Consider the following 23,262-nt stretch of genomic DNA (forward strand, 5'->3'; position numbering starts at 1 on the left):
GAACTCTAGGAAGTTCAATAAGGCCGGAAGACAGTGTGAATGAGAAGAGCAGAGTGGCATAAGAATGCAGAGGGAGGCTGGGACCAGGGCACAGAAGGTCTCACATTTGCTATGAGGAAGCAGCACAATTCAGTGGCTGGAAGCACAGGTGAGGAAAGAAGACTCCCCAGGTTCAAATCCCAGGTCTATTCTTACTACTTAGATGGCTATAGGCAAGTTAGTTAACGTCAAGATGTCCCAGTCTCCTCATGTGTAGAAATGAGGCTTACATAAATTCGTATCTCATGTGAGAATGAAGTGAAATAATACATATAAAATGCTGGCTGGGCGCAGTGGCTCACACCTGTAATCCCGGCACTTTGGGAGGCTAAGGCAGGTAGACCACCTGAGGCCAGGAGTTCCAGACCTGCCTGGCCAATATGGTGAAACCCCGTCTCTATTAAAAATACAAAAAAATTAGCCGGGTATGGTGGCGCATGCCTGTAATCCCAGCTACTTGGGAGGCTGAGGCAGAAGAATCACTTGAACTCTGGAGGCAGAGACTGCACTGAGCCAAGATGGCACCGCTGCACTAGCCTGGGCAACAGAGCAAGACTCCATCTCGAAAAATAAATAAATAAATAAATAAAGTTTAGAACAATGCTGGGTATGTAGGAAGTACTCAATAAATGTTAGCTATCATCATCATCAATATCAATCTATTGGCTTTGACAGTATAAACTAGAAGCAGAAGCCACTAACACTTCTGTAGTATCTCTTTGTACCTCTCCTCCCCTTTCTACTTTATAGTATAGCCATCTATCTCATCTATCTTCCCTTAGTAGACATTTTTAGATCTCCCCACAGAGCTAAGCAAAATATCTTGTATCTGTAGAGTAGGCACTGAAAGATTTGAGAAAAAGCTAAACCCAATCAATTAAATCTTCAAAACTGTGGCTTAAGGAATAACTCTCCAACTTGCTAATGGCACTAAAATATGCAGTAAATATGCAGTAAAGCTTAGCTACATCAATGGAAACTGCAGTATTTTTCTAGTTAATACACAAATGACTCAGCACATTTTTCGAGCACCTCAAACTTCACAAAAGCATGAAAGGAGTAGCACACAGAGAAAATAAACAAAGTATTTGAAAATTATGAATATAAAATTTGGCAAACTGCTTTTATCCAACAGATCTGTATTTTAATGACTTCTGTCTTAGTGATACCCTTCAGCACTTCAAAAACCACAAGGAATTGGCCTGGAATCAGAGTCGAAAAAAAAAAAACAGAAAACAACAGTCCAGGCAGGGAGATGATAAACTAAACAGAACAATGCAAGGACTGAGAATCTTGGCCAAGTTGTGGTATTAGAATGGTATTAGATTTAAAAGCCACAGCTAAAAATAGGCACATAAACAAGGGAACATAATCTTGGGACTCAAGGACTAATGAAAAAAAAGGAAAGAACATCCAAGGTTTCAGGTATCAATCTACCCAGAGACAAGGCCAGCATTAAGCAGAAGCCAAATAACAGGGATCTACACAAATCCAAACAAGCATGCTACTGACATTGGCGGCCTAGCACCAGGGGGCAGAAACTCAGAGTCCGGCACACAAGAAAGAGACCACAGGTCAGATAGTGTCTGTTAATACAACAACTCAACGATGAGCAGACTAACTTTTTTAATAAGCGTGGGTAAATATACTTTAAATCCAGTCTAAATAAGGAGATACTTCTTGATCCACTCCATTCTTTTTCACAGGGATAGCAGCAGTTACCAGAAATACATCCAAATATGCTTATTGGAAGCAGGCACTGCATATCAAATAAAACCTCCCCAGCCTGCAAAGTTCCCTTTGAAGAAGGCTTCTGTTTCCATTACTAATGTGGAAAATACAACTCCCTCTCAATGGCTTCTCGTATCACATCACAAGGGCCTGGAGATGGACCAGTAGACTTTTCTCTAGGCCTGTTTAACTTGCAGTATCAGAACTGGGGAGTGGGAGGGGAGCAGTAAAACATTTGGTTTGCTCCCTTTTTCCAATTTGGGCTTGACTGAACCAAACTTGTTCATTCATATCTCATGCTATCCCAAAACAAGTAAGGCAATTATCAGGATTCGTCTCTGCAAAGACATTTCTAGTCATTTACAAACAATTACCAATGCCAGGAGGAAGAGCACTCAGCTGTACTTGCTGGTACTTCTCAGGCTGGGTATCCAGGCTATTACAGATATATCCGATGATTGTTTCCCTAACTTTTGAAGAAATTTCTTATACTCAGAGAAAATGGCTCTCTGAGACTAAGTTTCTTCATTTGTAAAATAAGCATAACACCAATCTCACTAGACTGCTTAAAAAAACTAAGAGCATTTTTAAAGAGTCTAACACAGCCTTACTTATAGGAGATAACAATGCTAGTGTCCCTCTTTCCTCAGACGCCAAGGGAACATGCTGAATGTGGATTCCAGGTGCTATGGCTTGAGTGTTTGTGCTCCAAAACTTACGTTAAATTTAATTGCCATTATCACAGTATTAACAGGTAGACCTTTAAGAGGTGATTAGGCCATCAGGGCTCAGCCCTCATGGGTAGGATTAATGTCATTATAAAAGGGTGAGTTCAGCCCCAGCCCTCTGTTGCTCGCCCTTGTACCACGTGATGATACAGCAAGAAGATCCTCACCAGATGCCAGCACCTTGACATTGGCCTTCTCAGCCTCCAGAACTGTGAGCCAATAAATTTCTGTTCATTGTAAGTTACCAAGTCTGTGTTACTCTGTCACAAAAGGACAAAACAGACTAAGACATAAGGTTTCTACTAAGCAAGGTTTCTGGGATCTAGGAGGCAAGGAAGCTAGGTCATGTAGTTGTGTTAAGTCAACAGGACCAATATGGAAAAGTGAAGGAGCTGACAACTACAACTGATGCAAGAAGGATGAGTAGTCAATACTTTTTCAGGATGACTGACACTTACTCAAAGAGCCTGGGGAGGGGAAAGAACACTGGGCTTAGGGTCAAGAACCTATGTTTATTTATTTATTATCATTACTTTTAAGACAGGGTCTCACCTCTGTAGCCCAGGCTGGAGTACAGTGGCATGATTACTACTCACTGCAGCCTTGACCTCCTGGGCTCAAACAATCCTCCAGCTTCAGCCCTCCCAGTAGCTGGGACTATAGATGCACACTACCACACCCAGCTAATTTTTATTTTATTTTATTTTATTTTTATTTATGTATTTATTTTCTGCAGAGACAGGGTCTCATTATCTTGCCCAGGCCAGGCTAGTCTTGAACTCCTGGGCTCAAGCAATCCTCCCGCCTTGGCCTCATAAAATGCTGGAATTATAGCATGAGCCATTATGCCTGGCCAAGGACCTAAGTTTAAATCTTAGCTCCACTAGTCAGCTGTGTGACTGCAGGCTAGTCAGTTAATCTCTAGAAGTATCTTCATCTGTAAATGAAAATACCATGTATCTTACAAAGATTTATTTGTTTGGGTTCTGTTTTGTTTGCTTGTGGATTTAAAAAGATAGCACATTTAAAAGCACTTGAAAGTTCTTGGCTCATGACAGGCACTTAAATATTTTTCCCTTATTATCTTAAGCTTTTGGGAAATACTATGTTAGGACTTCTCAGGTCTAAGAAAAAACCACTGAGTAAGACCCTTGGGTTCAGAAGAAACCACTGAAACTAACTCAGCAATGATCCACAAGAAGAGTTTTCTGAGGCGGAGATGGGAGCATTGCTTGAGCCCAGGAGTTCAAGCTGCAGTGAACTATGGTCACACCACCACTGCATTCCAGCCTGGGCAACAGAGCAAGTCTTAGTCTCTAAAAACAAAATAAAATAAGAATAATAAGTAAATAGAAGAGTACTCTGGGTCTAGGAACCAAACTCAGGCTTTGAATTCTGATGAAATCCAGGACTAATTCTGTGAGTCTAGTGAACCACAGCACAAAACCTTCAAAGCTCAGAAGACACAGAGAAAGATACCCACGCAAGTGACTGGAAAACAAGAGCAAGTGATACAACGGGACACTGGAAATGACAAGGAAAGAGCTGATCCACACACTGTTGTGGCAGTATACTAAAGCATTCCCGTACCTACCTATATTACAGTGACATCTACAGCAGGAAACTGACTATAAGTACAAGAGAAGGGCTGTCCCATTACACACCAGATGGTTTGAGTTCTGATTCTTAAAAAGAAACGATGTTCTTAGGGGCAAGAAGAAAAAAAACTCAGAAATTTAGGAAAAAGAAACATTTAAAAGATTTATTTTATGATGAGGATTATTTAGACTGGAAGTCCAGAAAGGGATTCTAGATCAATAATCACCTATCTTGACACAGGTTGAAATGAGAGTAAAACAAAATAAATAAAACCAAGATTTCCAAATCTGTACTCAACATTTATTCTGTGTGTCTGTGATTTCCTTCCTTGTCATAGCCTGTAATACAAATAACAGCAATCTGGCTTGTATATCAGCACATCACTATTCTAAGTCTATGGCTGGTATTCATAATCGACCATGGTCTTCTTTTTCCCCTTGATCAAAAATTGGTCTTAGAAGTCTTATCCTTACAGTTTTCTAGGCTGCTGTCATGAGATGACTAGAATTTACACCGTAGAGAAAACCCAACTGCAACCTTTGGTTTAGACTTGCATTACTTATATTCTTGTAACAATTACTTACTTGGCCCCGGACAAAAGCAGTCAAAAGGGGAAACCACTCTGGCGTAAGGGGTAAAGGGTAAGCAGAGCTGTCTGAGTCACTTGCTATTAGGTGAACAAAAACAAAGGAGATAAAACTAACCAGAGAAACAAGTCGAAACTGCCAAGCTTTCTACAGCACTTACCAGAATAGGAAATTTACTTCCACTAGTCAGATATATAACCACAGAGTCTAACAGATTATAACCAGGAAGACAGGCTGAACAAAGAAAACTTAGACATCAAAATATAAAATAAAATAAAATAAAATAAAATAAAATCTTCCCTATTTTCCACTGTCAGAGAGACACATAGTTATGGTTACTCTGTTTCAGGAATTTTAAAATTCTAAATATATATTTACAAATAAAAATATGGCTTACAATTGTTAGATATTACTCATTTATCAAATAAAATAATAAAAAGCAAATTAATTTTTAAAAACTTTTACAAGGTACCTGTACAAATACACCAGAGTGCCACAAACAGCCTCATGATTAGAATAAAATGAAGATGTTAAAAATAATGCTGTATAAGTGTATTCATTGACAAAGAAAGTTACTCATGACATAATTAAATTTAAAATGTGGGTTACAAAAGAGAATGTTCACTGTGATCTAGTTTTTTTTGTGTTTTTAAAAGTCTAAAGGCAAAACAACTATTAGTTAACATTTTGGTATAATCTATAGACAGTAAGATTTTGAGTGATTTTTAGTTTCTTCCTTTTGTTTCTCTGTATTTCCTAACTTTACTGCAACACACATATTATCTGAGAAATTAATTCTTTTTAAAACATACTGCAGCTAGTAATCTGCTCTTGGAGTTTATTATCGCCATCAGAAAGAAGCAAGGAGAAAAGTATTGGTCAATTGTAGAAGCTTTGTGTTCATATTTACCTCTCCAGTCACAGCTGCTTCCACATGGCTGGGTAACCAGAAGTCTGGTCTGATGATTTGAGGACCACTACTGTATCCTGACAACCTCCCCACTTATAACTCATTAGAGACCTCTACTTTTAACAAACTATTTGCAGATATAGGTCACTCACAGCCAGGGTACCTCAAAATAATCTTTAAAAGCACATGGTTTATTCAACTTTGTACTAGAAATTCCAACCAGAGCGATCAGGCAAGAAAAATAAATTACAGGCATGCAAATTAGAAAGGAAGAAGTCAAACTATCCCTATTGCAGATGACTGAACTTATATATGCAAAATCCTAAAGAATATACCAAAGAAACTACTGAAGCTAATAAACTCAGCAAAGCTGCAGGATACAAGACCAACAAGCAAAAAATCTGTTGTATTTCTACCCAGCAGCAATAAACCATCCAAAAGGAAAATTAAGAAAACAATTCCACATGATAGTATCAAAAAGAATAAAGAATAAATTAAAGATCTAAGACATATACAAAGAAAACTACAAAACACTGCTGACTCCCATGTTTGTTGCAGCACTGTTCACAATAGCCAAAATTTGGAAGAAATCTAAGTGTCCAACAACAGATAAATGGATAAAGAACATGTGGTACTTATACAAAATGGAGTACTATTCAGCCAAAATAAAGAATGAGATCCTGTTATTTGCAACAACATGGATGGAACTGCAGGCCATATAAGCTAAGTAAGATAAACCAGGCACAGAAAGACAAACACCTCATGTTCTCACTTATTTGTGGGATCTAAAAATCAAAACAATTGAACTCAGAGATAGCAGAAGGATGGTTACCAGAAGCTAGGAAGAATAGTGGGAGGGGAGGGGGAAGCTGGAAGTGGTTATTAATAGGTACCAAAAAGTTAAAAAGAATGGACAGGGCACAGTGGCTCATGCCTGTAATCCCAGCACTTTGGGAGGCCAAGGCAGGCGGACCACCAGAGATCAGGAGTTCGAGACCAGCCTGGCCAACACGGTGAAACCCCATCTCTATAACAATACAAATATTAGCCAGGCATGATGGCGGGTGCCTGTAATCCCAGCTACTCGGGAGGTTGGGGCAGGAGAATCACTTGAACCCAGGAGGTGGAGGCTGCAGTGAGCTGAGATCGTGCCATTGAACTCCAGCCTGGCCAACAGAACGAGACTCCATCTCAAAAAAAGAAAAAAAAATTAAAAAGAGTAAGACCTAGTATTTGACAGCATAACAGGGTGACTATAGTCAATAATTTAATTGTATATTTTAAAATAACTAAAAGTATAATTGGATTGTTTGTTAACAAAGGATAAATACTTGAGGGGATGGACACCCCATTTTACTTGATGTTGATTATTACACATTACATGCCTGTGTCAAAACATTCCATGTACCCCATAAATATATACACCTGCTATGTAGCCACAAAAATTAAAATTTAAAATCAAAAAAACACTAAAAAATTAAAAAGTAACGAAATAAATGGAAATGCATCCCACGCTCATAAATTCTAAGGTTTTTGTGGTTTTGTCTTTTTATATTGTAAAGATGGCAATGCTCCCTCCAACCAAGTGATCTCTAGATTGAATGCAATCCCTATCAAAATCTCAATAGGCTTTTTTGTAAAAACAGAAAAGCTGATCATAAATATGGAAATGCAAGGGACCCCAAAATAGTCAAAACAGTTTTGAAAAGGAAGAACAAAGTTGGAGAACTCACACTTCTCAATTTCAAAACTACAGTAATCAAAAGAATGTGTTAACTGACATAAGGAGAGACATATAGATCAGTGAAACACAACAGAAAGGGCAGAAATAAACCCATATATATATGGTCAACTGATTTCTGACAAGGGTGCCAAAGCCATCTTCAGCAGTGCTGGGAGAACTGAATATACACAGGCAAAAGAATGAGGTGGGACCCTTACCTCACATCATGTACAAAAATTATTTCAAAACGGATCAATGACCTAAATATGAGAGATAAAAGTATAAAATTCTTAAAAGAAAACTTAACGGTAAGTATTCACGACCTTGGATTTGGCAATTGTTTGTCAGATGACATCAAAAACACAAGCAATAAAAGGAAAAGCAGATAAACTGGACTTCATCAAAAAAATTTCTTTGCATCAAAAGAGACTATCAAGAGAGTAAAAATACAACCCACCAACGGAATATTTAAAAATCACATATGTGATAAGGGTCTAGTATCCAGAATATGTGAAGAATTCCTAAAACGCAACAACAAAAAGGCAAACAATTTAATTTTTTTTAAAGGGGAAAGAATTTGAATAGACATTTCTCCAAAGAAGAGAAACAAATAGCGAAAAAGCAAATGAAAAGATGCTCAACATCATTAGTCATTAGGGAAATGCAAATGAAAACCATAATGAGATACCACTTCACACCCACTAGACTGGTCATTATCAAAAAGTGGAAAATAATAGGTGTTGGCAAGGATGCAAAGAAATTAGAATCCTCATACACTGCCCGTAGAAATCTGAATGGTACATCTGCTGTGGAAAACAGTTTGGCAGTTCCTTAAAAAATTAAACACAGAATTACCATATGACCCAGTAATTCTACTCATGGGTAAATAAAGAACTGAAAACGTGAATTCAAATAAATACTTGCACACAAGTTCATAGCGGCACTATTCACAAGAGATAAATGGTAGAAATAACCCAAATATCCATCAACTGATGAGCAGATAAACAAAATGTGGTGTGCTCTTACCATGGAATATTATTCAGCCATAAAAAGGAATGAAGTACTGATATATGTACAGGGTTTCTTTCTGAGGTAATGAAAATGTTTTGGAACTAGATAGAGGTCATGGTTGCACAACACTGTGATATATTGTATGCCTGTTTTTTTTGTTTTGTTTTGTTTTTTGAGACGGAGTCTCGCTCTGTTGCCAGGCTGTAGTGCAATGGCGCGATCTCGGCTCACTGCAACCTCCACCTCCTGGGTTCAAGCAATTCTTCTGCCTCAGCCTCCCGAGTAGCTGGAACCACAGGCACACGCCAACCATGCCCAGCTAATTTTTGTATTTTTAGTAGAGACGGGGTTTCACCATATTGGCCAGGCTGGTCTCGAACTCCGGACCTCGTGATCCACTCGCCTCAGCCTCCCAAAGTGCTGGGATTACAGACGTGAGCCACTGTGCATGGCCTGTAGGCCATTTTTACGTGATTACTGTGCCTGTAACCTTCGCTACTCGGGAGGATAAGGTTGGAAAACCCCTGAGCCCAGGAGTTCAAGGTTACAGTGAGCTATGATTGTGCCACTGCACTCCAGCCTGGGCAACAGAGCAAGACCTTGTCACTAAAAAATAAAATAAAAATATTTACAAAAATAAAATAAAAATATTTTATTTGATCAAATAAAAATATTATTTTATAAAAATAAAATAAAAATTATTTTATTTATAAAAATAAAATTTTTTAAATAAATAAAATAAAAATATTTTATTTTATAAAAATAAAATATTTTAATAAAATTAAAATACAATGGCTTATGGTTAACTTTAAGTTATATATGCCTCAATAAAATAATACCAAAACAAATAATGGTCTAACAACCTAAAATATTTTAAACAATTTATTTTCCACTCAGAAACCACCATAGGTCTTTAAATAGATTCAAAGCTGTTTCATCATAGCATTTTTTAAAAAGCTACTCTCCAAAATACTTCAAAAAGTAGTATTAATAGAATGCCCTATTTCTTACCAGAAGACTCTTTTCCATTCTGTTTTTCATAGAGGGTACCCACAGACATCAGGAAAACAATAACCAGGAATACTGGAATTCTCCATGAGCCAGCCAGGGATGCTGCAAATTATTAAGAATTAACATTTTTAGTGAAATAAAAACCTAGTACTTGTTTTTACAAAACTCAGTTTTGTAGTTTGACAGAACAATCTGGTATATATGTTAGTTACAGAATTACTTATCAGGCAAAAAAAAAAAATTTAAGTCCATTAGATAAACTTCAAGATTTCTCAAAATTAAGTTCATCCCTGCTCTCAGAGGCCCCTGGTCAAATGGATAGGGTATATGCCTGCCTACCTTTAACGGGGTTCTATTAAAGAGAGTCTATTGTAACGCATATCAAAGGTCTAAAACCATCCCGAACTCAAACCACCTACTTCACCCCAGAATGACCAGAATTAGGCATAGATCTCAAAGTCATAAAGTCTGATTTGGTTTCTTGAAAATACCACTGGCTGTCTCTCTCAAGAAAGAGAATGGCCCAAAAGAGCACAGCCAAACCGTCAATGTCTCCTCCTCAGTGTATAATGCAAAAATGTTTACAAGTTGACTGGGCACAGTGTCTCACACCTGTAATCCCAGCACTTTGGGAGGCTGAGGCAGGTAGCTAATTTGAGGTCAGGAGTTCGAGACCAGCCTGGCCAGCATGATGAAATCCCATCTCCACTAAAAATACAAAAAAAAAAAAAAATTAGCCGGGCATGGTGGTACATGCCTGTAATCCCAGCTACTTGGGGGGCTGAGACAGGAGAATTGCTTGAACCCAGGAGGTGGAGGCTGCAGTGAGCCAAGATCACACCACTGCACTCCAGCCTGGGCGATGGAGTGAGACTCTGTCTCAAAAAAAAAAAAAATGTTTACAAGTCACCAAGAAACAGGTCCCTACCCATAACCATTTCCTTGAGTCCACCTAGAACCTTATAAACATCCCTGCCTTCCTGCCTCCCTCCTCTGCCTTCCCCAAGTTCAAAATGAGTCATATCTGACATACGGGTTCTTGCAGATAAATTCCTCTATCATTCCAACTCAACAAAGCTAGAGAATAATGCTTTGTTTGACATCAAACAAAGACAGAGATATAGCTGTTTTTTATTTTATTTTTAACATTAAGTAGTAGCTCTAGAAACTACTTTAAGGCTATCTGCTGCTCTGGGTTACTGAATTGTGTTGTTAAATTAGAACTTAGTGTTTCCATTGGCTCAAACTTGGGAGATGAAAGTCTCAACCATAAGTACCACACTGAAAAATCAACATCTGAGCAGCCACCCAGCTAACGTAACAGGGAACCCATTACTCTGAGCAGCTCTGACATGAATCATCCTTATGTGGAAAAGAGATTTGTCTCTCTGAAGCTACTCACGACTCTGACATCTCTCCCTCATGGTTACAGAGATCTGTTTAAAGTACTCTTTCACAGGACAGTCCTTCAAATATTAGAAACAGGCTTTCATGTGTTATATCCTCCTTACCTCTATATCTCCTTTCCACCCTAGAGCGCCAGTTCCCTCCTCTTATCCAGAGTAAACATCTCTAGTTCCTTTAACTGGTTCTCACACATGATTCTGAGCACCTCTTATCATTGACTGCTTATCTGTATCTTCCCCTAAGTATGACACTCAGAAATGATATGAGAATCCAAGGGTGCTCTACTTTTTAAGATGTATTGACTCTTAAAAGGAACTTTTGGAAAATGAACATAATTAAAGACTTTTTAAAGCACATCATTTTCATTAAAATTTAATGAAAGATTAAAGCATAACATTTTCTAAAGATTAAAGAATGTTAAATGCAACATATAACACTACAAAAAATTCACTTTCATTCACACAGTCAGCCTCTGCTGACCTTAGGCTAGACTTCAAAAAAAAAAAAGAAGGAACCCACCTAAATGAAAAAGCAATATAATCCAGACAGGAATTGAAACTGCTCTCAAGTAGCGTTCAGTGCTTGCATTCCACTTGAATGAAACAGTCAACACATAGCCAATCACCAACGTCCAGATCTTAAATAAATGAAAGACACAGCTGTAAAATCTATACACGTGAAAATGAACATACAATTATACAAAATCTGTAAGTGTCTATACAGCAGGAATGCTCTGGACATAGCACAGAAAAGATGCAGGTTGATGGTGCCAAAGAAACGTACCTAGGTTCTCCTCGTTTGGAGTACCTAAGTTTTGAAATACTAGGCATTTGAAATCTCACGTAGTGATATTAAATAGTTGTCTAACAAAAGGTACATAGTTCAAAACCCATCTTATACACAAAAATGCTTGAGATAAAATATTCAAAGCATAAACCATGGATTTAAATTAAGAGTCTAATCCTATGGAATTCCTAGTTTTCTCTGTTGATCAATGTTTAGAAAAGAAACGGAAAGAAAAGAAAAAAAACAAGAAAAGGAAAGCTTTCCAAAAAGAATCAGGTTAAAAGATTCTATTTCAGCTTATAAAATATGCTTGTTACTGGGAAAATAACTCTGTAAAAGTTAGAAAGCAGCCAGCTGAAGTGTGACCCTGCTGAAATAATCTAGGCAACAAATGAGTAGAACCTAATCCAGAGTTATGATGCACCAGCTGAAGAAGTGTGCCTGAAAAAAATATTATTAGAGGAAAAAACAGCAGGACTTCAGAACAGAAGAATCAGCCAGGATACCCTCCTCAGTTCTTCCTACACTAAAGTTAAATGACCCTAGAGCTTAAGACGCATCAAAAGAAACCAGCATAGCCTACACAGAAACTCATTTTAATAGAACATTTATAAAACACTGAGGGAATACATAATCCAGAACACATCTGAGCACAAAGACCTTAATTAACGTAAGACCAAGAAGCTAAAAGTCAAGTATGACATGAATCTTGCCAAAAAAAAAAAAAAAAAGCAAATTAAGACAAAAAGAAACTTCAAGCTATATAATTCAGAGCATGAAGAAAAAAGAACTGATGGGATTACTAAAAAAGACAGAAAAAAACTATCTCCTACGTTATTTTGGTCAAATCTATCAATAAAAATAATCTTCGCATCTTAAAAATGTTTATAGCTTCTAACCTCAGAATTCAACTTTCAGACTTTATCCTTACTAAATAATGATAAATTCTGAAAAAGCTTTAAATATAAAGAAGCTCATCAGAGTATGATTCAGAACAGTGGAAAAAGTGATTACCTAAAAGGTCAACAACTGGGAAATGATTACGATTCACTCAATAAAATGTTATGCAACCATTAAAATCACTTCTTAAAAACAAAGACTATATAGTTTAAAAACTCACAATATCATATTAAGTTAGAAGTAAAATACAAAAAATACTTGTGATGTGATTACATCTACTATATGGTGGGAGGAAAAGAAAATGTACTAAGAAGTTAGTGGCTGTATTTGGATGGTAAAATTTTGTTTTTCCTTTCACTTTTTTCTGTATTTTCCAAACTGCCTTTAATAAGCACTAATTCTTTTATAATAAAAAGGACATTAAAATCTTTCTTCAAGTAACTCTATCAGATGAAATATTAAAGAGCTTTGAAGCTCAAAAATATGAGGACATGGGAAGTGAGACTACAGCTGCTTCAAAAAGTCCAGTCTTGCTGGACCAGACCAATTAACCGTGGGAATTCAAAGAATTTGAGATCTGATTGCAGAGCATAGAAAAAAATCTGAGTACAATAATAGTACACTTATATAACACTCCTATGTGCCAGGCCCTATTCTAATGCTTTATGTATACTAACTCATTTGATCCTCATAACCCCACAAAATAAGTACTATTATGATCCTCATTTTACACATGAAAGAAACTCAGATTTCAGAGAAGTGACTTGCCCAAGGCCACACAGCTAATAAATGACAGAGGCAGGATTAGAACCCGGGAATCTGGCTCCAGAGTGCACTTTTCTAACCTTAAGGAGAAAGAAGCGTGGTGCTAGAATACTAAAGATAAGCAAAAGCTGCTCAGATTTTCACAAGGGAAAATAAAAATAGTCAATTTTGACAACTACAACTTGTTGAAATTAAAAAAAAAATCCACAGTAAATGGATAGTCTTCAGAGGTAGGTCAGTTAGCCCCACCCTATTAAACATTACGTCAGTCACTTAGATGAAAGACTAGAGGCACAATAACCGAAAAAACTGATTTTACACAAATCAGTTATACAAAATTGAGTTGTCAATAAATATTGAGATAATCTATCACGATTCAAAAAGATATCCTGAAGCCAGAACAGTGGGCTAATCCAAACAAGATTAAATTATATGAAAAGAAACACAAAGTTCTGCTTTGAGATTCAAAACTCAGCTGTACAAGTATGGAATGGAAAGAGAACATCTGAACCACTTTTCAGTTCAGTATGAGTCAGCGTATGACTAGTAGAAGCACTTATTTCTAAAAGTACAATACTTGTATCAGGGAAAGTGATTGTTTCAATTAATTTTGCGCTACCAAACCACACAACAAAATTCAGCCTGGGAAAGGAAACAGAAATCACAACATGATATATAAATGTAGCTAGGGGAAAAAGAAAAAAAAAGTTTTGCTCAGAAAAGAGAAGGAAACATCAAGATTTTGTAGCTATCTTCAAATAATTTTTAAAATGTCATCTGGGACAGGCATAAGACTTGATTTTCTGTGGTTCTGAGAGCAGAAATAGGTGGGAATTAGGAAATAACACAGCTCAGTAAAAGGATAGGTTTTTCCAATAAACTATAGCTATCTACAAATGGAATAATCATTACTAAAAGTGTTTGGGCAAACGTTGACCAGAGATGACAAAGTAAGTACTACCCTTAGTAAGAAGCTGAACTGGAGGTCACAATTTATACAGTACCTCCAAGAAGTTTTTGTTTCTTATCTGTATGCATAAGGAATTAGTATCATTTGCAGGGAGAGAAAAAATAAGACTGCATACTTCAGATTTTTTAAGAGAAATTTACTGTCTAACAAGAAGCATGTATTTTCATCTATCAACCTGAAACTCACAGATTACCTCATTCCAGTTTAAAATAACCATTTTAAAATATACTCCCCAATTCTACTTTTAGGAGTGTTTTACAGAAGCACACTGTGCAGGGCAGATATAAAAATATTCACTGTTGCCATTTACAATATAAAAAATTGAGAACAACTTAAATATCATTTTATAGTGAACTGTTTAAATAATGCTATCTCCAAAAATTGAGTAATTAGTCAGACTTTCAACAGTATGATGAACATCAATATACAGTGCTACAGTGTCAATTTATTCATGTGTAAATTTATAATGGTGAAAATATACTCAACAAAAAATGTTTTAAAATATTATCTCTAGATGGTTGGATTTCAAGGAGTAATCTGCTTCTTTATGTTTTATTACAGGTACTCAATTTTCTACTAAGGTTATGTAGTATCTTTATAAACAGAAAAAGAAGTATTTTTAACCTTTAGGAAATTCTTTTGGCTTCTGGATTTTTTTCCAGTATTTTGAAGTGTTTCCTCAGAAAAGATTCGCAGAAGTAATATTAGTTCAAGAGGTATGGCCATTTATAAAAACACTTTAGAGTTTATATTAAGCCCATTATGATTATACAATTACCAATGGTTAAAAATGTTATCAAAGTATTCTAATACAAATTCAGAGCTAAGAAAATCTGTTAAAAACATTTTCTAAAAGGCATGGTTGGGAAGGGGGAGAAAAAAGATTTATACTATAGCGGTATTAAAAAGAAAGAAGTGGCCAGGTGCAGTGGCTCACGCCTGTAATCCTTGCACTTTGGGAGGCTGAGGCGCGCAGATCACATGAAGTCAGGAGTTTGAGATCAGCCTGGCCAATGTGGTGAAACCCCATCTCTGCTAAAAATACAAAAATTAACCAAATGTCGTAGCATGTGCCTGTAATCCCGGCTACGTGGGAGGCTGAGGCAGGAGAATCGCTTGAACCCAGGAGGTGGAGGTTACAGTGAGCCGAGATTGCACCATTGCACTCCAGCCTGGGCAGCAAGAGCAAAACTCCAACTCAAAAAAAAAAAAAAAAAAAAAAAGAAAGACGTATATCTCTAAGTGCTAATAAGGAAAGATGGCCACAGTACAATGATAAATGAAAGAGCAAGGTACAGAACCATATGTATGTTATCTCATCTTTGTTTTAAAAAACAAAAAACAAAAACCTTCTACTTTATATGTTCACATGGACATAGAAATGAATTTAGGAGCCTTTACATCAAGCAGTTAACAATAGTAACATCTGAATAGTGGGAATAGTGGTAGAGAAAAGGGATAATTCGGCCGGGCACGGTGGCTCATGCCTGTAATCCCAGCACTTTGGGAGACCAAGATGGGCAGATCATGAGGTCAGGAGTTCAAGACTAGCCTAGCCAACATTATGAAACCCCGTCTCTACTAAAAATACAAAAATTAGCTAGGCATGGTGGCGGGTGCCTGTAGTCCCAACCACTCGGGAGGCTGAGGCCAGAGAATTGCTTGAACCCGGGAGGCAGAGGTTGCAGTGAGCCAAGATCGAGCCACTGCACTCCAGCCTGAGTGACAGAGCAAGACTCCATCTCAGCGGGGCCGGGGGGCAGGGCGGAGGAAGGAAAGGGATAATTCACTTTTATCATACAAACTTCTGTTCTGCTTATGTTTTTTCAAATGTAACAAGCATAATTTACTTGAGTCAACATTTTGAATCACTAAATATCCTTTAAAATAACAAAAATAAGGATTTGTACATTCATGTTTCACACACAATTTCTAGTCTAGGACCTCTTAAGAGTTTTTTAATTCTTAAATCTTCACTAACACAGAAACACGAGGTTAACAAGTCAACTTTATATATGTTTAGCCTCTGAGCAAACCTATTCAAGTGTGAATTTTATTCCAGGCATTAAATCAATGAGCCACAGTTACAGATAAGAGGGCATATTTTTCCAAATTTATGTTCTCCAAAACAACATGTCCTTTTCAAAATATACATTCCATAGTCGTTTTTATAGCACCAATGTGCTAGACACTACATAAGACTGCATAAAATTTGGCAACATTTACTTAGCACTTCAAGTAAAGGGAACTAATAGGCAATCACATTTTCCTTTCATTTCACACGATTATCCACATACACTTTTCCGGTTAAAAAACATATTAAATGTAGAAAACATTAAGTAGAGACTCTGCCTGTTCAACCATCTTTGTTTCATTTATTGTCATCTGGGCATTAACTGGAAAAACAACTTGGTTGCTTCTGCTACACATTTTTGCAGAACAGTTTCCCAAGCTTTTTTTTAGAGAGAATAAAACTACAGGAAGGGTGCAGTGGCTCACACCTGTAATCCCAGCACTTTGGGAGGCCAAAGCAGGGGAATCACCTGAGGTTAGGAGTCTGAGACCAGTCTGGCCAACATGGTGGAACCCTGTCTCTACTAAAAACACAAAAAATTAGCCGGGCATGGTGGCAGGCGCCTGTAATCCCAGCTACTCGGGAGGCTGAGACAGGAGAATCACTTGAACCCGGGAGGCAGAGGTTGCAGTGAGCCGAGAACACGCCATTGCACTCCAGCCTGGGCAACAAGAGCATAAGTCCATCCCAAAAACAAAACAAAACAAAAACACCACAACTACAAACCTCCTCCCAAGTTATGGAGCCACAGCCCTAATCACAGCCTCAAGCAGCAACTGCTTCGGGTCCTTAAATTATCCACTTAATTCTAATGTGAAAACCGTTATCTTTGTCATATGGCAACTTAGAGTCAACAATTTTTATATTCAAAGTCTTTAACTGAGAAAACTAAGCACTAGAAACTTTCCTCTCCTTGTTTCTTGCTGCCAGGCAAGCAGAAACAAACCTAGAAATGTGTTTAAAAGTGGAACGGTGTCAGCAGTGAATGGCTGACTAACGTCCACTGCTGAAGAGCTTCTTGTGATCTATAAAATAGAACATCGTGAAATCTTAGAAATTGTTCAAGCCAACCCCTCACTTTACACAATTGGGACTGAATGTCCCAGAGGTGGGCCCTGGTCTGCCCAAAGTCACAAAGTTAGTTACTGGCAGAGCCAAGTTTAGAACTTAAGGTGTTTTTATCTTTCAGCCACTACTCTCTCCACCTCATGCTTCTTTAAAAAGATGGGAACAATGGGATCAGAGACCACAGAAAAAACAAATCTATTACTACTGCAAAAACTAAATGGTTTTCAAACTCTCCACCAAGTCTAAATTAACAGAATGAGAAAGATCAGAATGCCCCTCAACAGAGAGAAATGGTGGAGCAGGGCACACCATCAGCTTTTTCAAATTTACCTTGCACAACACCACCATGGGAAGATGCCAAGAATTGAGTAACATGTGAACCTGGTGCAACAGTTGATTTTTTTTTTTTTAAGTGTTCTGAAATCACTTACTAAGTCAGTGCAATCTCCTAACATATTTGAAACTGCTGAAAAAGAGTTACTCATCCCATAAACGATTAGTGTTTCACTTGTAAGATGCATGGAGTTTTAGGAGACTGAAGAAATCTGCAAGTGACGTGAAGAGGAACTGAACTGGAAAGAAAAACTAGTGACGAAGAAAAACATAGGTCCAGGCCAGGTGCAGTGGCTCATGCCTGTAATCCCAGCACTTTGGGAGGCCAAGGAGGGTGGATCACCTGAGGTCAGGAGTTCGAGACCAGCCTGGCCAACATGGTGAAACCCCGTCTCTATTAAAAAATAACACAAAAATTAGCCAGGCGTAGTGGTGGGTGCCTGTAATCCCAACTACTCCAGAGGCTGAAGCAGAATTGCTTGAACCGGGGAGGTATAGCTTGCAGTGAGCCGAGATCACACCATTGCACTCCAGCCTGGGCAAGAAGAGCAAAACTCTGTCTCAAAATATAAGAAGAAAAAAGAAAAACATAGGTCCCGAAGACACTAAAAAGGAAAATTGATGGGACCTGGAAAACTGCATAGATATAAAAATAAAAGAGAAGAAAGAAGAGGGATGAATAAGGTTTCTAGATGACTAGAATGCTGATATTCTTCTGATTTTTTCCTAGTAACTGGAATCTTTTTTTTTTTTTTTTTTTTTTGAGACAGAGTCTCGCTCTGTTGCCCAGGCTGGAGTGCAATGGCGCGACCTGGGCTCATTACAACCTCTGCCTCCCGGTTTCAAGCAATTCTCCTGCCTCAGCCTCCAGAGTACTGGGATTATGGCGTCAGCCGCCACACCCGGCTAATTTTTGCATTTTTTGTAGAGACGGGGGTTTCACCATGTTGGCCAGGCTGGTCTCGAACTCCTGACCTCAGCTGATCTGCCTGCCTCGGCTTCCCAAAGTGCTGGGATTACAGGTGTGAGCGACCGCACCTGGCCTAGAATCCACTAAAAATAATTAAACACAATGTATTAGGGAAAACTTTTTAAAAATCCTTATTGAAGGTTACTACAAAGAGTTTTGATAACAGCCGGACTTCAACTGCTGCTAGGTCTATTGAACGCCATTTAGTGACAGCATGAACAGATCAATCTCTGAATTAGTTTTCTCACATATGAAATCCCTCCCTCCTACCTCATAGGACATTGAGAGAATGAAATAACACCCATGTAAAAGAACCTAATCTAGTGCCTGGGACATGGCAGATGCTCAAAAGTTGGATCTTAAATGGATGAACTGTCAAGTCATCAAAACAGGGATTCGCTTAAAGGTAACTTTTCTCTCTGCCTCTCTCATCTATACTGCTCTTCAGCAGCAGGCTCATAGTTAAAGTAGCCTAGAAAGCATAAAGACCATGTTCTATACCAGACAGCCCTGCTTGGGCTCATAAAGCCAAACCGCTGTGAACTGTGGGATGGAAAAGGTCCAGAGTGGGCCTCCTGCCCAGTCACATAACCTACTTTCACTTAATGTCAGGCCTTAATCTGCACTTTCTTTCTTATTTTAAAAGACTGGGGGCAGGGGAGGTCTCACTATGTTGCCCAGGCTGGTCTCAAACTCCTGGGCTCAGACAATCCTCCTCCCTCGGCCTCCCAAAGTGCTGGGGTTACATTAAGCCACTGGGCCTGGCCTTTAATCAGCACTTTTTTTTTTTTTTTTTTTTTTTTGAGATAGGGTATTGCTCTGTCACCCAGGCTGGAGTGTACTGGCACAATCTCATCTCACTGCAACCTCCAACTCTTGGGTTCAAGAGATTGCCTCAGCCTCCCGAGTAGCTGGGACCACAGGTGTGGGCCACCATGCCTGGCTAATTTTTTGTATTTTTAGTAGAGACTCGGTTTTACCATGTTGGCCGGGCTGATCTCGAACTCCTGGCCTCAAGTGATTCACCTGTGTGGGCCTCCCAAAGTGCTGGGACTACAGGAGTGGGCAACCCCACCTGGCCTTAATCAGCACTTTTGGATGAGAGCAAGGACTCCTTGTCTTCCCAGGTACACCTCACCCCCATCCAACCATCTACCCTTAAGTGCTGCTTGAGCAGAATGCAACTCCATGCCTTGTTTCTCTTAAACTCAGATTGACCTGAAGATTCTCTTTCAAATTTAGCCCTTCTACCACTCCCTACTCACAAATACTTAACTCACACTTTTATGTTGAGTTTGTTTTTTTTTAACCCTCTTTTTCCTTGCTCCCAACACTTGAGCCAAACAGCTGAATTTCAAGGTTTTTTTGTTTTTTTTTTTTGAGACTGAGTTTCGCTCTTGTCACCCAGAACGGATTGCAGTGGTGCAATCTCGGCTAACTCCAACCTCTGCCTCCCGGGTTCAAGCGATTCTTCTGCCTCAGCCTCCCAAATAGTTGGGATTACAGGTGCCCACCACCACACCCAGCTATTTTTTTTTTTTTTTTTTTTTTTTTTTGTATTTTTGGTAGAGACGGGGTTTCACCATGTTGGCCAGGCTGGTCTTGAACTCCTAACCTCAGGTGATCCACCCGCCTCGACCTCCCAAAGTGCTGAGATTACAGGCATGAGCCACCGCACCCAGCCAATTTCAAGCTTTTAAAAAATCATTAATTAATTTGACCTTCTTTTTCCCACTCCCAGGTCTAATCAGTGTTGGCCCCTACTTCTCTTCCACTCATCCACAATCCACACAAATGAAATACAAAGATGAGGGTTTATCTTCAGCAAAAAAATACTCAAAGGTATACGCCGAGCTGTGGATTCTTCTTTACAAGTGCTCAACTCTTTCCACTGAGTTTCTGAGACAGACTGGTACAAATGCCTCATAATCATGCCAAATTACTTAGGTATTCAACTTCTTACTCTAGTATGAAAATATACTATTTACATATGGCAGGCCTTTCTTTTCTAATTTCCTATAGTTTGATGGATATATGCTCCTTAAGCAGTATCAAGTCAAAAATGTTAGCAGAATCTATAAATGTGTCTTTGACAAAACTGAATTTCTTCAGGAAAATAACCAAGCGTATTTTTCTTAGAACATAGTGTTCTGCCTTCTAGCTAAGAAGCATTCGATCCACTTAGCTGAATCGTGAAACTGCAAGATAAAGGATAAAGAGCGCTGAACTGGGCCTCCATAAAAGTGAACCACAGATTTGCTCATGAGCTGTGTGACTTTGGACCAATCACATTCTCTGGGCCTGTGGCCCATAACTGATGAGTCATGAACATTTATCTGTACGTCTGTCATCTCCATTAGAATATGTTCATATAGGATTATATGTACCTTGAAGACGGGACCTGTATCTCAGTCCTTTTTTAAATCTCTCACAAAGCCCACATATGCTCGATCAACTTTAAACATGAACCAAGAGGTGGTATTGAGGGAACAAGAGAAGAAGGGTGTTTTGGGTCATTCATCACTCTGCCAATAACCTCAGGCAAGCCAAAACACTGCTGGACAGATAAGGGGAATTAATATTTTGCAACTTAATGATGTCAAGGTACACTGAACTTTATTTCACTGACAAAAGAAGTGAATCAAATTTATTTGTAAATGGTACTGTTTATGAATCAATTGGCATTCTTACGCACTAAATCTCCACTTGTTTTTAACAGTCCCCAGTTAAATATGTGGATAATTAACTAGTCCACAATACAGTCTGAGTTAGGAATTGTGTCACTAGATTACCTTTGAAATCTTTCCAATTCTAAAGCTCCCTGGTTTTCTAAGAGTAAGCTCAGGTTAATCCAAGCATCACAAATCTATGTCTCTCTCCTTCACGCGGTCAGCTGCTTTACTCCAGGCGGGAGGAGGTGTGCTGTGGTACACCAGTCCCTGCATAACAAAAGTAGTTACCAAAAAGTAAAGCGTGGAGAGGAAGAGGCACAGGCGGCTCAGCACCCAGTGCCTTGCATAAATTATACAGAAATCACCTGAACTGAGAGGCAGCACCAGCCAGTGAAGCAAGCTTTGTTTTAGGACTTGTAGGAAATCTAAGACATCCAAACCCCTCTTTGTCCCTAAGTAGCCCTAGCCTGGTAAGAGGTCACCTTTCCTATCTGCAGGATGGCAAGTTGGCCTAGAATCTCTAAGGTCCCTTCCAGCTCTGATATTCAGATGCGCAGAACTGAGGGTGGCCGAAGCACCCCCGCCCTCTCCAACCAGGAGTAAAACCAAGCCCCACTGCCATGCTCTGAGGCCTCTCTCTGCAAAGCGGAATAGCGATTCTCAATCCAGGGCACTGTCCCCCTAAGAGGGTCTATTAGGATTGAAACAAGGCAGAAAGCAGGGAGGCTGTTTCAAATCACGCTCGCCCCCTTTTTGGAAGAATGTCCGCCAAATTCCTGAGGTGTGAGAAGGAAAGCGGAGACGGACGGTCACTGCAGCACAGGTGTGGCCCCTCGTCACCCCTGCACCGGGAGGAACAGCTGCAGGATTGCACCCCAGAGCGCCGGGACCACGGGCGGGGGACGGAGGCGGACTGCCGCTCACTCACCCACAGGCTGCTGAAGTAGTCCAGCCCGCCGCAGATGAGCGTGGCAGCGTGCACCAGCAGCACCTGCACGCCCAGGTAGCTGCCGAGGCAGTAGAGGCCGTACAGGAGCGGGCCGCCGGCGCCGAGCAGCAGGAGCAGGCGGCGGCGGCGCAGCGCCTGCTCGCCCAGGGCCTCGACACCGTAGTCGACGAAGCAGAGCGGCAGGAGCAGCGCGGCCAGGACGATAGGCGTGTGCGCGCGGTGCAGGCGCTGCAGCCAGTGGCGGCCCAGACGCGTCAGCGAGCTCTTGAAGGGGTGCAGAAAAGTGCCGCACAGCACGGCCCAGAGCAGCGGCCGCAGGAAGGCCTCCAGGATGAAGTACACCAGCACCGCGGCGCCGCAGCACAAGCATACGAACAGCACGGCCCCGGTGTTGTAGAAGGCCTGCTTAATGGGCTTGTCGAAGCGCAGCGCCAGCGCCGCGGTCCGCGGGGTCTCCCCGCCACCGCCACTCGGCCCGACCGCGCGCGGTACCCGCGGCGTCGGCCCGGGAGAGCCCCGCAGGCTGGTCGCCGCTTTAGGACCGCCGCCGTCGGCCATCATTCCTCCGCCACAGCCGCCCCCGAGGGGCGGTAATGGGAGTCGGGCGAGAATCGCGGGCGGGAGGCAGGGCGGGAGGTGCGCGAGATTGTGGGAGTTGTAGTTCCCCGCTGGCTTACAGACCCACCAAGCGCTTACAGGAAACTACAACTCCCAAAGGGGAATGGGGAGAACGCCAACGCCTCCGCCTCCTTGGTGTCCGCAAGGCTCTGGTAACAAGTTTGCAGGGTCTACATCTTCCTGGGGTGGCGGGGGGGGGGGGGGGGGAAGCTCCTTTCACTCATTCGTTAATGTCAATTTCTCGCGAGGCGAGATCCCAAAAGGCGCCACATTCAGATATTAAAACCCAAGCTGCATACTAGAATACCGTGGGGGAGTACTTTTAAAGAACCAATGCCCCGATTCTGTTTTACTGATTTATTTAACAGATATTTTTAAAGTGTTTGCTTTGGTGTATCTGACAGGATTTTA

At 40.0% G+C, this 23,262-nt stretch overlaps 1 protein-coding gene across 2 annotated transcripts in view; it reads right to left on the reverse strand.

Annotated features, from left to right (window-relative positions):
• The window catches only part of TMEM245 (transmembrane protein 245), a 98,612-nt gene extending 75,579 nt beyond the window's left edge, over positions 1-23,033 (reverse strand). Inside the window, exons 1-3 of one of the 2 annotated variants that reach the window (XM_002820078.6) lie at positions 22,213-23,033; positions 11,266-11,383; positions 9,340-9,441 (exon numbers count right to left, since the gene is read on the reverse strand). In XM_002820078.6, the coding sequence (XP_002820124.6) occupies positions 9,340-9,441; positions 11,266-11,383; positions 22,213-22,794 (802 nt within the window). In that variant the 5' untranslated portion in view covers positions 22,795-23,033. The remainder of the gene's footprint in view (positions 1-9,339; positions 9,442-11,265; positions 11,384-22,212) is intronic. The other variant, XM_024252091.3, reaches the window with a different exon arrangement.
• Between the last annotated feature and the right edge of the window lie 229 nt (positions 23,034-23,262).

Source organism: Pongo abelii, chromosome 13 (assembly GCF_028885655.2).
Source record: "Pongo abelii isolate AG06213 chromosome 13, NHGRI_mPonAbe1-v2.0_pri, whole genome shotgun sequence".
NCBI lineage: Eukaryota > Metazoa > Chordata > Mammalia > Primates > Hominidae > Pongo > Pongo abelii.